Source organism: Microtus oregoni, unplaced genomic scaffold (assembly GCF_018167655.1).
Source record: "Microtus oregoni isolate MIOR12 unplaced genomic scaffold, Mior012 000005F_ref0000423, whole genome shotgun sequence".
Lineage (NCBI taxonomy): Eukaryota > Metazoa > Chordata > Mammalia > Rodentia > Cricetidae > Microtus > Microtus oregoni.
Genome location: NW_024543064.1, coordinates 11783006 through 11798405, shown reverse-complemented (window position 1 = coordinate 11798405; position 15400 = coordinate 11783006). Strand labels below are relative to the sequence as shown.

General features: G+C 45.4%; 1 protein-coding gene across 3 annotated transcripts in view; it reads right to left on the bottom strand.

Moving 5' to 3' along the window:
• Spen (spen family transcriptional repressor) overlaps positions 1-15400 on the bottom strand; it is a 76721-nt gene that overhangs the window by 31020 nt on the left and 30301 nt on the right. For 2 of the 3 annotated variants that reach the window (XM_041651679.1, XM_041651677.1), the window contains exons 4-5: positions 3656-3816; positions 1255-1455 (exon numbers count right to left, since the gene is read on the bottom strand). In XM_041651679.1, the coding sequence (XP_041507613.1) occupies positions 1255-1455; positions 3656-3816 (362 nt within the window). The remainder of the gene's footprint in view (positions 1-1254; positions 1456-3655; positions 3817-15400) is intronic. The other variant, XM_041651678.1, reaches the window with a different exon arrangement.

Genomic DNA, 15400 nt, shown 5'->3' with positions numbered 1-15400 from the left:
TGTAAATACCATCTACACATTCATAGGGAAAGTATGCTCCCTCTTATCAAATAAGATGAATATTCTGAGAAGATTTACCATTTAAATGGGTCATAAATTTTATTCCAAGTGTAAAGTTCACTTTTCTCAGACTCACAAACCCACAATAGAATACTCTATTAAACTGCTCACAGTCTGTATAAACTAGGCATTTCTGAATGAGTGTTCAAATTCTCAGTCAGTTAAGCCACTGGAGGTGGGGTGGGGACAGTCCACTTTAAAATGAGCACTACATGTTTTCTGAAAGACACCACCACTGGCCTGAGACATGCTTAAGCCTTCAACCTTCCACAGAGGGTCTTATGCAAAGGATAAAGGGTTTCCTTTCAGTCCTTAAGGGGCCAAACCCATGCCTCATAGCTCTAAAAGGACACACCTGGATCTACTCGGAGGCACTAACCAGCAGGACTGTTAGCTGTGCACACCTTCTGCCCTGTTTCAGCTCTGACCCTCGTGTCGGGGCCCTGGAGAGAAACTGCAAGTGTCCGTGGGACTTCCTTTGTTTGTTCTTTTCATATAGCCACTGAATAAATGTGGTATCTCCTTTTCTCTGCTTTTCTTTTCTTTTTGAGCTTTTATTATTTATGTGTCTGTGTATGAGAATGTATGCCATGTGTACCTGAGTACCCAGAGGCCAGAGAGGGTGTCAGGTCCCAGGCAACCGGAGCTGCAGACGGCTGTGCGTTGCCTGCTGTTCAGCACTAGGAACCAAACAAACCCAGGTCCTCTGCAAGGGCAGTGAGTGCTCTTAACCTTTGAGCCCCCTCTGCTGTTCACTCAAGGACTGTCAGCTGAGCCTAGCTAAGGCTGCTAGGATCCCAGCTCTGATCCTAGAACTCAGTAACAAGACAATCCACATTCTTTAACAATCTTTCAAGTTCCGGTCATCTGGAATAGCATATCTAAGTTATGCTTGGAAAATGCAAATGAATCCCTCAAATGATATTGATACAGAGTCTGCTTCTTGGGTATCAATCAATGCCATCCTTTAGGGAAGGCTGACTCCACAGATGCCCTGAAGCTGCACTCCGGACTCTAAGGTAAAGTCATCTCCCATACAGAGCAGGACAACCACTGCTCCCACTCATACCAACTCAGTATGCCTCATGAAGACCTTAGCCACCTTTCAGAAGCTAAGACGCTGGGCCAGAAAGTTAAGAAATGAAACTCGAATTAAGTCCACACGCTGGACCACAACCCGCTTCCCAGCCTTACCTGGCCCTATCCACGCAGTCACCTCAATCTGCATGCCAAAGAAAAGTTTTCCCTTTGATGCAGTCAGTGCTTTTTCTTGGTCCTCTTGCTGCCGAAAGAACACCAGGCCATACCTCTCCTCAGAGGCCCCATGGATCTGCACTGAAGTCACCTTGCCAAACTTCTTAAATTCATGGAAAAGGCCATCTTTAAGGCTTGTATCTACATTGCCAAACAAAAACAAGGACATTTTTCTTATGTTAACTACAATCTATAGCAAACCATTTCCCCAAAACCAAAATATTTAATCCAGAAAAATATTTATTCAAAAGCAAACCATGTTTTATCTATGTCTATGATATTCTTATACATGTAAACATGTGTGCACTTGTTGCAGGAGCTCCTTCCACTCCTTCAGCCAACAGCCGCTGAGATACCAGCCCACTGGGGTGTGGTCTCTCTCCTTTTAAAAAAGCGGCCACTTCCCTCTGTTCGCGCTCTGGCTTCCGGCTCCGCTTCCGGTGAGTAGGCTCCATTCCTGATTGTGCAGAGGGCTGTTGTCTGGGATGGTGATCTGTAAGTTTTTCCCCCTTAAAATAAATAACCTCTATAATAGTCATAATTCCAAACTGGTGTGGGATTGTTTGTGACTTACGCCTTCAATTGGCACCCCACGTTGGGCGCCACTTTGTAGTAGGAGCTGTGGGCCGCTTCCCACCGCCTGGCTCCTGGCAGCACCAATCTACTTCAAGAGGACGATGGGCATCGAAGAGGCTCCTTATGGAGTTTGATAGCCATTTGGGCAAGAAACTGCTCTTGCCTGGACTATTGCATAAACTGGACACAAGAGAACTCTCAGAGAGAGGACTGCTGAACTTGCCTAAAGGTGAGATGATCTTTCGGGGTTCCTGATTCATGAAAGAGTCTGCGAGATACTCTGCAGGACACAGCAGATAGTGACTGAACTGCCTTTGAAATTTCCTGCTTCATGGAAATGTCTCTGGATACTATGGGCCTGTAGGCCGAAGATGGATGCCCCAACAATACAGAGGAACTTTGGGTGACTGTCCAGGCAGCGAGATGTCTCTGTGATTTCTAGAGTTTTGTAAGTTGCTTACTTCTCATTTACTTAGGTAATATTATATCCTTCTGGAGTCTTGGTGGAGTTGAAGAAAAGATAGATAGTTATAGTTTTCCATTGTTATGATAAAAGATAAAGTAGATATAAATATTGTAACTATAATTCTTGCTTGATAACTGTTTTGTTATATGTAATTTTACTATGTTAAAGTGAAAGCCTTTCCTTTTTGTTTAAACAGAAAAGGGGGAAATGATGTGGGAAGGTCATTTGTCAATCTGTTGTTTCATTGGTTAATCAATAAAGAAAACTGCTTGGCCTGATAGGTCAGAAAATTAGGTAGGTGGGGTAGACAGAACAGAATGCTGGGAAGAAGTGAGCCAGACGCCATGCTGCTCCTCTCTAGGGCAGGTGCGATGAAGCTCCAGCCCAAGATGGAAGTACACTAGAATCTTCCGGGTAAGACACCACTTTGTGGTGCTACACAGATTACTAAATATGGGTTAAGCATGATATGAGAGTTAGCCAAGAAGAGGCTAGATATAATTGGCCAGTCAATGTTTAAATGAATACAGTTTGTGTGTTGCTATTTTGGGTATAAAGCTAGCCAGTGGCCAGGAGCCGGGCGGCAGGAAGCGGCCCATAGCTCCTACTCTACATGCACTGCTTGTAACTAAAATGTCAATTTGACACACAATCTTTCTGTATGCAAGGGAACTGAACTAAAGGGCAGCTGTGCCTACTTTTCTTTTCTTTTCTTTTTTTTTTTTTTTTTTTTGATTTTCGAGACAGGGTTTCTCTGTAGCTTTTTTTGGTTCCTGTCCTGGAACTAGCTCTCTAGACCAGGCTGGCCTCGAACTCACAGAGATCCGCCTGCCTCTGCCTCCCGAGTGCTGGGATTAAAGGCGTGCGCCAACCACCGCCCAGCTGTGCCTACTTTTCTAGCTCCAAAGCCCAACTTCCTTTTTTTCTTCCATCTTCTTGGACACACATAAAAGTCCTAAGCTTGCTGTCCCCGAGCATCTCAGCCCCCTCACTGTGCTGCCAACCATGCAGCTGCTTGCAGACCAGTCCATGCTGATCCTGCCTGTTTCCTCAAAAGGCCTGACATCTTCCTCCTTTCTTCTTTCTGGCAATGGCAAGATGTGCCTTCCCTGCTGTTGCTCTCAAGCTTTAGAAAATAAACCACATACAATTGTAACAATCACCTGGTTTTTGTTCATGGCATTACGTACGAAATGAGCCACAAACACCACACGTAAAGTCAAGTCCCCTATTCTAGCTCATCAGCGAGTTGCACTCTCTCGACAACTGGGAGGAAACTGCACTCGTATAAAACCTTACCTGTAGAGCGTACTGGAAGATTCTGAACTTTGATCCCAAAACTTTTCCGGGGCTCATCTTTTTCAAGAGACGAAAGCAACTGGGAAGTGGGTGCGGGGACTGCGGCAGACAAAACTGACCTGGCTGGAGAGTCATCACTTGAGGTGCTGCTGGAGTCACTACTGCAGACAAAAAGACAAAACAAGGCAGCCCCAGGGGCATTAGTGTAAAACAAACAGAAAAGGATCAGCACAAGAAACAACACCCAGCAGCAACAATTAGCTAACTGTGACACTGAGGCTGAGGTTCTGCAGTTCATGCTGTGTGTGTGTGTCACACTCTGTTCTCAGAGGGAGAAGGCGACTCACACTGGCCTGGGTTGGAAAGGAACACTCTTTCACTGACACAAGCCACCGCCACCGAACAACAACTGCAACTTCTACGACTGATCTCAACTTTCCCCTCCCAGGTCAAGTGCGTCTACTGAAAGGCAGGCAGGTGTACTGTAATCCTACACCCTGGAGGATATGCAGTAATATTTGAGAATTCAAGACTAGCCTCGGCTACACAGCAAGAACTTACCTCAAAAGAGCAAAGCAACACTGGTGCGTGTGATTCCCTGAGAACATCGACAGTGCTAGCCAACTGTGACAGAAGACTGTCAGCTCTGGAGCCACAGGTAAGGGTCTGTCTAAATATTGGTTCAGAAACATGCACATTTCTTGGACAAATCACTTAACCTCTTACTTACTAAGTGTCACAGAGATAAGATCAGGTCAAACACAAAGTTTGTTCAGCCCTCAAGGATAGATACACTACCTCCAGGCTCAAGGTAACAGCATACAATACTTTGAATTTCATGCATGAGTCGGGTGGTAGTGACATACACCTTTAATCCCAGCACTCAGGAGGCACAGGAGCAGGCAGATCTCTTTCAGTTCGAGGTCAGCCTCGTCTACAGGGAGAGGGTTCCCTGACACCCAGGGTGGTTACACAGAGAAACCCTGTCTCGAAAAACCAAACCTACCCAGCCAAAATTGACATAGCAAGAGCCTGCCTTAAACAAAATCACTAGCTAAGCATAGACAAGACCCTAAATTCTGGCTTCAGAAACAGCCAGGCAACAAGTTCTATACAAGTCCACATTAAGGAAATGTAGACAAGAGGCCAGTGAGACAGCTCAATGGGGTAAAAAGTCCTTGCCCGATATCCTGAGTCCATTACTGGGGAACTGTATGGTAGAAAGACAGGATCAATACTGCCAAGTTGTCCTCTGCATCCACAGGCATACCATGGCATGTGCACTCGGAAGGCAGAAGCAGGTGGATGTCTGTGAGTTTGAGGCCAGCCTGGTCTACATAGATAGTTGTATCCAGGCCAGCCAAGGCTACGTATTTAAGACCCTGTCTCAAAACAAAACAAAGCAAAACCAGCAAAAACCTAACAGATATAATCTTTTGTTTTTTGTTTTTTGAGACAGGGTTTCTCTGTGTAGCTTTGGAGCCTGTCCTGGAACTAGCTCTTGTAGACCAGGCTGGTCTTGAACTCACAGAGATCTGCCTGCCTCTGCCTCCCTAGTGCTGGGATTAAGGGCGTGCGCCACCATCACCAGGCTATAATGTAACAGATATAATCTGTCAGACGTGATGGCTCAAGTGCTAGTAAATTACAGTAGAGGATTGACAGTGAACCCCAGGCCAGCTCCAGCCTCAGACGGGCACCCTGCCATCAGGGCTGCAGGTGGTGAAGAAAGACATAATATGAAGCAATATTTTTTATTTGTATTTTTTCTTTTCTTTCTTTAAGACAGTTCTCTCTCCATAGCCCTGGTAGTCCTGGAACTCACTAAGTAGGCCAAGATGGCCTTGAACTCATGTGCTGAGATATGCCACCGCGCTCAACTCTGACTCAGTCATTTTTAATGACTTCTCATCAGGTAGCTAATAATTTCTTTCTTCTATATAATGCATAAGCTTGAATCAGAGGGAAAGTGTGCTAAGTGGATTTGATCAAGCTTTGACAATTCAAAACATGCCACAGTCCCTTGTGTTTTCCTCAGATACAGAAGAATCATCATATATACAAAATACACCACTGCACCAGGATAACCCCCCTCTCACGACTGTACCAGGATAGACCCCCACCACCACTGCACCAGTTTAGATCTCCCCCTCACCACGGCACCAGGATAGACCCCCACCACCACGGCACCAGGATAGACCCCCACCACCACGGCACCAGGATAGACCTCTGATATAGGATTTCCCTCTGTATGCTGTGATTACCATTGATAAAAGAAACTGCTTCAGGCCTATAGCAGAACTATAGGGGAACAGAGCTGGGCAGGGAAGACTGGGCTGAATGCTGAGAGAGAGAAGGCTGAGTCAGAGAGAAGCCCCACCGGAGCCAGATAGGACTTTAGCCAGTAAGCCACAGTTATGTGGCGATACACAAATAAATAAAAATGGGTTAAATTAATATGTAAGAATTAGGCAATAAGAAGCTAGAGGTAATGGAACAGGTAGTGATTTAATTTAATTAATACAGTTTCTGTGTGATTATTTCAGTTCTGAGCGGCCAGGATGAACAAACAGCCACCTACAACAGACCCCTCTCATCACTCCACAAAGACAGATGCCCCTCTTTTTTTCTGAGACAGGGTTTCTTCACACAGTGCAGGACAGACTGTAATTTATGATCCCCCCGCTAGGTAAAGTACTGGGATGCAGGTACACAGTATTAAATCCAGTATTAAGCTCCTTTTTTGAGACAGGGTCTTATATAATCCACGCCGACTTCAAACTCTTTGTGTGGCTAGGAATAACTCCTAATCCTCCTGCCTCCACCGCATGAGTTCTGTGAATATAGACGTGGACCACCATACCTGGCATTTTTCTAGTGCTCCTTTTCATAACTTTCCAACCCCAAAGACACTAATGATCTCTCCACATCAGAATCACATCAGAATCTCTAGCCAAGGGCAGAGAATATTGTTTTATTACACTTATCTTGTGTGCGTGCGTGCATGTGTGTGTGTGATGTATATGAACATGTCAAAGAGTGTGGACAAAGACATTCTCAGGAGTCTTGTTTTCCTTCCATAATGCCAACTTCTAAAACTAGACTGAAGTGGAAGCTAGATTTCAAATTTTGCTGGCATCAGTTGATTACAGGAAAAAGTAAAATGTAGAGTTTTTCTTTCTATCAATACCAAGGCCAAAGAATTCTGCAGCTGATTTTATTTTTTGAGACAACGTAGCCTAGCTGTCCTGAAACTCACTCTGGAGACCAGGCTGGCCTCAAACTCAGGAATCCACCTACCTCTGCTCCAACCCAATGTGTGCACCACCACTCCTAGCTTGCAGATGGCATTATTTTTTAATTGTGAAACAAATAATAATCGAAATACATGGATGAAAACTACTCCAATCATTTTAATATGAACACTGTAGTCAACTTTTCTTCATTTTGACTAGGAATTTGAAGTAATGGGTTTTATTTCCTCACCAAAGCATCATCATTATTGCTTTGGTTTTACAAAACAGGTTTCTCTGTGGAGTTCTGGCTGTCCAGGAAACAGCTCTGTAGACCACGCTGGCCTTGAACTCAGCAATCGCGATCTCTCTCTCTCTCTCTCTCTCTCTCTCTCTCTCTCTCTCTCTCTCTCTCTCACACACACACACACACACACACACACACACACTCACACTCACACACACACTCTGCTGGAGGCACACCACCACTACAGCCCACTTCTTGGGATTCCAACATCTATTGCTGACCAGCTGAGACAGCCAGCCTTGTGGACTGGGCAACTTCTGGATTCTTGGACCTTCCATTCATAGCCAGTTACTGCTGGGTTGGCTGGACTGTGTCCTGTGAATCATTCTAACAAATTCTCTTTTTATTCTCTCTCTCTCTCTCTCTCTCACACACACACACACACACACACACACACACACACACGTATAAAGAGAGATTCATTCTGTAAATTCTGCCACTCTAGAGAACCCTAATACAGCCTCTGAATGAATATTTTTAATTTATCTTTTAAAATGATGCGACTCAACAATGGGGGGGTGGGAGGCACGGTGTCCCAAAACGGCCAAAGCACTGAGCACGGGGATGGAAATCAAAAGCACGCAGTACAATGAACTGGTAATGGAGGCTGTGCTGCTGGCATCTGGGAGACCTGAAGAGGATCAGACAATCTGGGTAGATAGCTCAAGGCCAGTCTAGACTATAGAATCAGACCCTGTTTCCGTTTCATGTCGCTTCTCATCCATTTGGATGATATTCTCTCATGGAGCCCGTGTTGGCCTCAAACTTGTCGCAATTCTCCAGGCTCAACCTCTCCAGGACTGGATTTGCAGGTGTGAGTCACTACACGTGTGGCTCCCAACACTTGGAAAGGCTGAAACAGGAAGGTAAAGAGTTCAAGGCCAGCCTGGACTACAAGCACTCTACTTTTAGAGCCTTTTGTGCAGGTGTTGGATGGACCAAACCACACAGTCACTGGGAAAAGTATATGGGCAGTTCTCCCCAAAACTTGGAACATAGACTCATGGGTTTATCTGTATAACCCACCCTCAGCACATTCTGCAGTCAAAGGGTGGGAACTAAAAAGAAGGGCGAGACCGTTGAATGGATGCACAAAATGTAGCATAGATCGGGCACACACAATACTGCTGTTGCTCAGTCCGACACATCTTGGGATATGAAGAATTTGGAAGATACTGTGCTAAGTGAAAAAAGTCACAAAAGCACATCTATGATTCCATATTAGACAATCAAAGTAGCCAAAGTCATAGGCAGAGAACAGAAGAGTTGATTCCAGTAGCTGGGGGAAGAACAAGTGGGAGATCGTATGTGTGTGTGTGTGTGTGTGTGTGTGTGTGTGTGTGTGTGTGTGCGCGCACACACACGTGCATCCACATGAACCTACATGTGTGGAGACTGATATTGTGTGCCTTCCTCAGTTGCTGTCTACTTATTTTTTAAAGCAGGGGTCTCTCACTGAAGCTAGGCTGTTTCAGCTAGAGCAGCTGGCCAGCAAACCCCAGGGATGCTCCTGTCTCCACACCCACCAGTGTTTTACATGGGCACTGGGAATCTTAACTCAGATCCTCATGCTTGCACTGCACCCCAGCCCAAGAATTTTCTTTTAATAGGTGCTACACTAAAATTTCAGTTTGGAGGGCTGGACAGGTGGCTCAGCAGTTAAGAGCACTTGCTTATTCTAGTACAAGTTTTTGATCCCAGTACTTGGGAGGCAGAGACAGGATCTCTGTGAGTTAAAGGTTAGTCTATCTACAGAGTGAATTCCAGAACAGCGAGCGCTACATAGAGAAACCACGTCTTAAAGTGGGGGGGGGGGGGGGGAGCACTTGTTCTTGTAGAGAACCTGGCCTGGGTACAATTCCCAGTATCCACATGATGGCTCACAATCATCCATAATTTAGCTCCTGGGGATTCAATCTTTTCTTCTGACCTCCCTGAGTACCAAGCACATAGGTGTGCAGGCACATGAAGGCAAGATGCACTCACATAAGATAAAATAAATAAATCTAAAGTTTTTTTTTAATATTTCAGTTTGGAAAGTTAGGAAAGTTCTGGTGACAAAATATATACAATAATACAGAATACTTACACCACAGAACTGGACATTTCAGATAACTATTATAGAGAGCTTTCTCTTATTTACTCCTCTCCAGGCAACTTACAAAATAAGAAGAGTTCCCTTTGTTTCCTAAGGATGTGAGCAGCTGCCTCATCTCAAGGGTAAATTTCCTGGAAAAGACGGCTGTCCTGAGTCAGCTGGGACTGCCCAGCTGTCACCCAGAGCAGGGGAGAACACAAAGCAGCAAGAAGGCCTGAGGGGTGGGGATGAAAGCCCTGGGAGTGTGCTCTGCATTCAAGTCTTACTCATCAGGGAACCAGAGACAACAGCTATCTGACAAAGAACAGTGACTAAGTTTGCAGAGGAGAATTCACAGGAGAGCAGAGCTGTCTGTCAGGCAGAGTTAGAGGCAGAAAACAAACACCTACCCAGCAATAATTCCTGCTGACAGAAACAAACAGTAACAATTTACATTAGGTCTAAGATTTTGTTTTTAGCAGGTGCTGGGGATAGACCCCGGGGTCCTCTCTCACACATGCTAGGCAAGTACTACACCACTACACTGCATGCATCCGAGCCCAAAAACTCTTTTTAAAGAGTGCCTGGTTTGCCAGGCAGTGGTGGCGCATGCCTTTAATCCCAGAGAGAGGGACAAGCTAGTATCAAGTGACAGTTAGTGCTGCTGAGGAAATGGCGCTGGTTTAGAGTGTGGACTGATGGCTGGGGGGTTTAAGGGATCATGGAAGGTGTATCTGTCAGCTGTGGCTGTACAGGAAACCCCCTTTGCCAAGTGTGGTAGTCCATACCTTTAATTCAACGCTGGCACGTTCGCTGACTTTGAGGCCAGCCTGGTCTACAGAGTATGTTCTAAGACAGCCAGAGCTACTCAGAGAAACCCTGTCTTGAAAGAACCCTCCTCCCCACCCCACCCCCGCAAAAAAGCCTGATTTTAGCAGAAGATGCTGCTTTAAGACTGTGTACTTAGCACTCACAAAAGGTTAACTATGACTTCATTCTTCAGAACGCAGTGATTGCTGCAGCCGAATTTTTTAAGCTTATGATTATTGGTGGGAGTCATGTAAAATATAGGAATAGTTCATCACACCGTGCTGAATAATAAACAATGAACTAATAGAAGAAGCTGACTACAAGGCAGCTCAGCAATAGAGCATTTGCCTAGAATAGTCAAGACCCTGATTTTAATCTCTAGCCACAAAAAACAATAAAATGAAATAAAATGCTCCCCTTCTCCGGGTGCTCAAGCGCTGACCCTTGAGCTCAGGGCTGCTGCACACTGTGGGACACTTTGCTAAGTCTTTACCCCATCCTCTTACACCTTTTTGAGATAACTGCCCAGGCTGGCCTTGAACTTCCTATGTGCCGAGGCAGGTTGGAACACTGAACTTTCCCTTTTAACCTCCCCCACAACCCAGGTCTGACTAAAATTGTATCAAAGAGAGGAAGCAAGAAAGAGTGCTGGGGGATTCAGGCACACCAACATCTTCATAGCAGGGCACAGCTGTAATATTCCAACACGGGAGGTGGGGGTGTTCAAGGCAAAAGGATTGCAAGTCTGAGACCAGTCTGACCTACCCACCAAGATCTTGTCCCCAGACAACAACAACAAAGTATTGCTCGGCCTTACAAAGGCAAGAGTGAAATGAGCTGGATGAAAAGAATAAATGCATGGCCCATATATTGAACACTTCTAAGGGTACCTATACTGGTCCACAACTCAGCAACAGGGCTGGCAATATATCAGTGGTGGAGTGCATGCCTCACATGTGAGGCCTTGGGTGTGAGGATCAGAGAACATGGTGGCAGAGGTAAAATGCTAGCCCCTAGGAGCTAACAGAAGAATTGGGAATTAAAAGAAAAAGAGTTGTAAAGGGCCTTTGAAATAGCTTCTTGGGTAAGGACACCTACCACCAAGCCTGATGATCCAGGTTCAATCCCTGGGCCCCTGTATGTTGTGGAATAATCTTTTTGTACACTGTGAAGATATGTCTCTGTCAAGGTACCTTCTGATTGGTTTAATAAACAGCTTAATGGCCCAATAGCTAGGCAGGAAGAAATAGGTGGGACTTCCAGGGAGAGAGAGGAACTTGGCTAAGAATCTGAGGTGGGGAATTCACCAGCTAGACATGAAGAAAATCAGACACATACTGAGCAAAGGTAACAAGCCATGTGGCAGAACATAGATATATTTAAGTTATGGGAGCTAATTAGGAACAAGCCTAAGCTAAGGCCCAGCTTTCAAACTTAGTAAGTTTCCTTGTCATCATTTGGAAGCTGGAGGTCCAAGAAAGTCCAGCTATACTTACTTACAGTACAGAAAATCAACTCCCATAAGTTATCTTCTGACCTCTGTGCACACATACCATAGCATACATGTCTATAAGCACACAAACACACAATACCTTAAAAAGACTTACAAGTGCTGGCACCTGATGGAGGAAGGTCATTGGCTAATAAAGGAACTGCCTTGGCAAATTTTATTGGTTAGAGGATAGGTGGGAGGAGAAAACAGAACAGAACGCTGGGAGGAAGAGGAAGTGAGGTCAGTCTCGACAGCTCTCCTCTCTGGAGCAGACGCCTGAGAGAGACGCCATGCCCTGCTCCCGAGATGAAGCTCCGACCCAGGATGGACATAGGCTAGAATCTTCCCGGTAAGCGCACCTTGGGGTGCTACACACAGATGATTAGAAATGGGCTAAATTAATATGTGAGAATTAGCCTAGAAGAGAATGGGCCAAGCAGTGATTAAATGAATACAGTTTGTGTGTTGTTATTTCGGGCATAAGCTAGCAGGCGGCTGGGGTGTTGGGGACGCAGCCCCGCTGCCCTTATTACTACAGGCACCAAAGTGCTGGATCCAGTTTCAGTTTCAGGATCCACTGTTCCATTAATAGCCAGGAAAAAAAAAAGCCTATGACTTTATTAATATAAAGAATACTTTACCATTTCCTGGTGAGCTGTATGTCATTTATGTGAACATGTACTCTTATATGTACATGTGAGACCAGAGTCTGACATCAATCACTCTCTGCTTTTTTTTAAAAAAAAATTACTCTGCCTCAAAGTAATGTGTATGAGTGCTCTGCCTGCAAGCCAGACATTGTGTTGGATCCCCTGGAACTGGAGTTACAGATGGCTGTGAGCCACCACATGGGTGCTAGGGATTGAACCCTGGTCCTCTGGAAGGGCAACCAATGCCTTTAACCCCTAAGTTATCTCTCCAGTCCCTCTACCTCATTTTTTTTTTCTTCTTCTTCTTGAGACAGAGTTTCTCTGTAGCTTTAGAGACTGCCCCTAGAACTCGCTCTGTAGACCAGGCTGGCTTCAAACTCACAGAGTTCTGCCTGTCTCTGCCTCCCGAGTGCTAGGATTAAAGGCATGTGCCACCACCACTTGGCCACCTCATTTTTTTAAGACAGAGTCTCCCAATGAATCTGGAGTTTGCTTCCACTAAACTGGCTGAGCAGCCAGGCCCAAGGATACCAGCTCGACTTTCCACTACTTCTTACAGATGGTCAGCCACCAAAAGCTCTGGGATCACGCACTATGACTGCCCGATATTCAACTGGGCTGTTGCTTATTTTTGTCAAGTGTTCAGATTCTGCCTCAGAGTACAAAATGCAGTGGGTGAAATGGACACTGTTTTACCACTGACTCACTTTTGGGGAACAATGTTGGCTGTGGGGTACTTCCAGTCTAAATTCCAAAGTGGGTGAGCCCAGGTAGCTGCCATAGGCTGGCAATCCGAAATTCAGAAAGCAGGCTAGAGGCACAGAACACTGGCACAGCATCTACTGGGCCTGCCTGAGGCCCCAGGTTCCCTCCCAAAACCGTGTCTGTGTGTTCTTTAGAAAACCTGCTACTCGAGTAACCTTCAAAACAACAGCTCAAATAACGCCCACAACGGCAGCACGCACCTAGAATTCCAGGACTGAGAAGGCTGGGGCAAGAGGACAGTTTGTGTGAGCGCAGCCTGAGCTACACAGCAAGACCTTGTGTCAAGAAAAGTAAAAAAACAACTACAAAAGCATCCTGCACAACTCTCCTTTCCATAGACAAAGCGAATAAGCCCAAAGAACAAGAGCACCTTCTTCACAGCAGCACTCTTAGAGTTCCCGGGGGCTCCACAGGTACAGGCGAGGGGGCGGTACCCACAGCACTGCTTTCCTGTTGCGGGTATTTGCACACTGTGTGAAAATATAAAGCTGAATGGCCAATAGCTAGGCAGGAGGTATAGGTGGGGACATCCAGGCGGGGACTGAGAGGTGGGGAAGGGAGTAAATCTAGGCCGGTTAAGACGCCAAGGAGATATGGAAGGAGTTAGACATGGACATACAAAATGAAAAAAAGATAAAAGGCCACAAGGTAAAACATAGGTTAATATAAATGGATTAATTAAAGTTATAAGAGCTAGTAGAGCTAAGGGCAAACTTTCATATTCGGGAGCTGGCAGTACAGAGAAAGACTCTGCCTCTGCACTCTGGAGAGAACAGCCAGAGGCATCTGGAAGACTCCAAAGCAGAGAGAGGAAACAGACAGGTAGCTGAGAGGGGGGAGAATAACGGGATAGAGAATAGAGCTGCTCTATAAGAAGGGTGGACAGCTGAGAGAAGAGAACGGCCAGGAGACTACCAGGGGTCTTTGAGATAGACGAGTACTTGAGAGCAGGAGCTGAAGGAGCCTGGAGACTAATGTGGACCTTGATGTGCTGATAGGAATATATTCTGAGGAATTCTGGCTTTATCTAACCACCAGCAATCCTGTTGTAGACTAGGCTGAGCTCATTCCTGGATATTTTGACAGACTTTAGGAGTTTGGGGAATTGGGAAGTTTATTTTGGACTCGACAGGAGACTGATGAGAAAGTCTCATGTCGATACTTAACTATGTAATATATAAAATCAACTAAAATGCTTAGAAAGGCATGAACAAATAGAACACGGGGAGGTTTTTTGTTTTGGGTGTTGTTTTCGGAGGTGACTTTTTGCTCTGTTTTGCAACAAGGTCAGTTTGTCTTATTTTTTTTAATTACTGTGATGAAACATCATGACCAAGGCCAACTTAAAGAAGATGCATTTAGTTGGGGGACTGCTTATAGTTTCGGGGAGTTAGTCCATGAATATGAAAGGAGCATGGCAGCAGGCAGGCAAGCATGGCGCTGAGGCAGTAGCTGAGAGCTTCCATCCTGATCCAAAGGCAGAAAGCAAAGAGCAAGAGTTGAGTGGCCCTGATGAGGGATTTCAAACTTCAAAGCCCACCCCCAGTGACACAGCTTCTCCAATAAGGCCACACCTAACCCTTCCCAAACAGTTCCAGTAATTGGGGACTAAGCATTCAAACATATGAGCCCATGGGAATCATTCTCATTCAGACCAGCTAGTCTGACTATGTAATCCTGCTAACCTCAACTCATCGGAGATCCACTTGCCTCTGCGCTTTTTAGGTAGTGGTTACAGCCCACCTCTTTCTAAATTTAGAATCTAAATGTAGCTCCATTTGGCCTTGAATGAGCTCCTCCTTCCTTGAGTGCTTGAGTGCACTGATTCCAGGTGTTGGCTGCTATATCCAGAAAAATGTGGGATTTTTTTCATTGCAGATACACCAGCTGGGTACTTCTGACGGAGCCTGTATCAGTGTACTGTGAGATTTTGTCCTCTTCTGACTTAACCATGGCACTGACTTCGCCTTTCTACGCAGGACAAGAGGAAAGCTTGCTACTGCCTGCTTCTGAACTGCGTTTAGAAGTGGTTTCAGGACCAAGAAATTTGAAAGGCACTAACCTACCCATGCTTAAATTTTTTATAATTTGGGGGCACTAGTTTATTTTTTAAGTGACTACAGAGTAAAAGAAACAGCCTAAAACTGTTCCCTTTAAATGTAACCATTTCTTTAGAATCTTCACCCAAACACACAAAGTTAGAGTACAAAATGGATGCAAGCACTGTGACACGGTGCATTCAAAAGCGGTTGTCCTTGTCGGAAATAAGGAAGAGCCCTGGAACAAATGCCCTCGGTTTTGAGCCTGTGAATCATGGGAGCAGCACAGGTGTCTTGGGCTCCCTCTAATCCCAGCACAGCTCTGCTGTGTGTCCACAGACACAGAAAAACCTCTACTGAAGACATTACTCA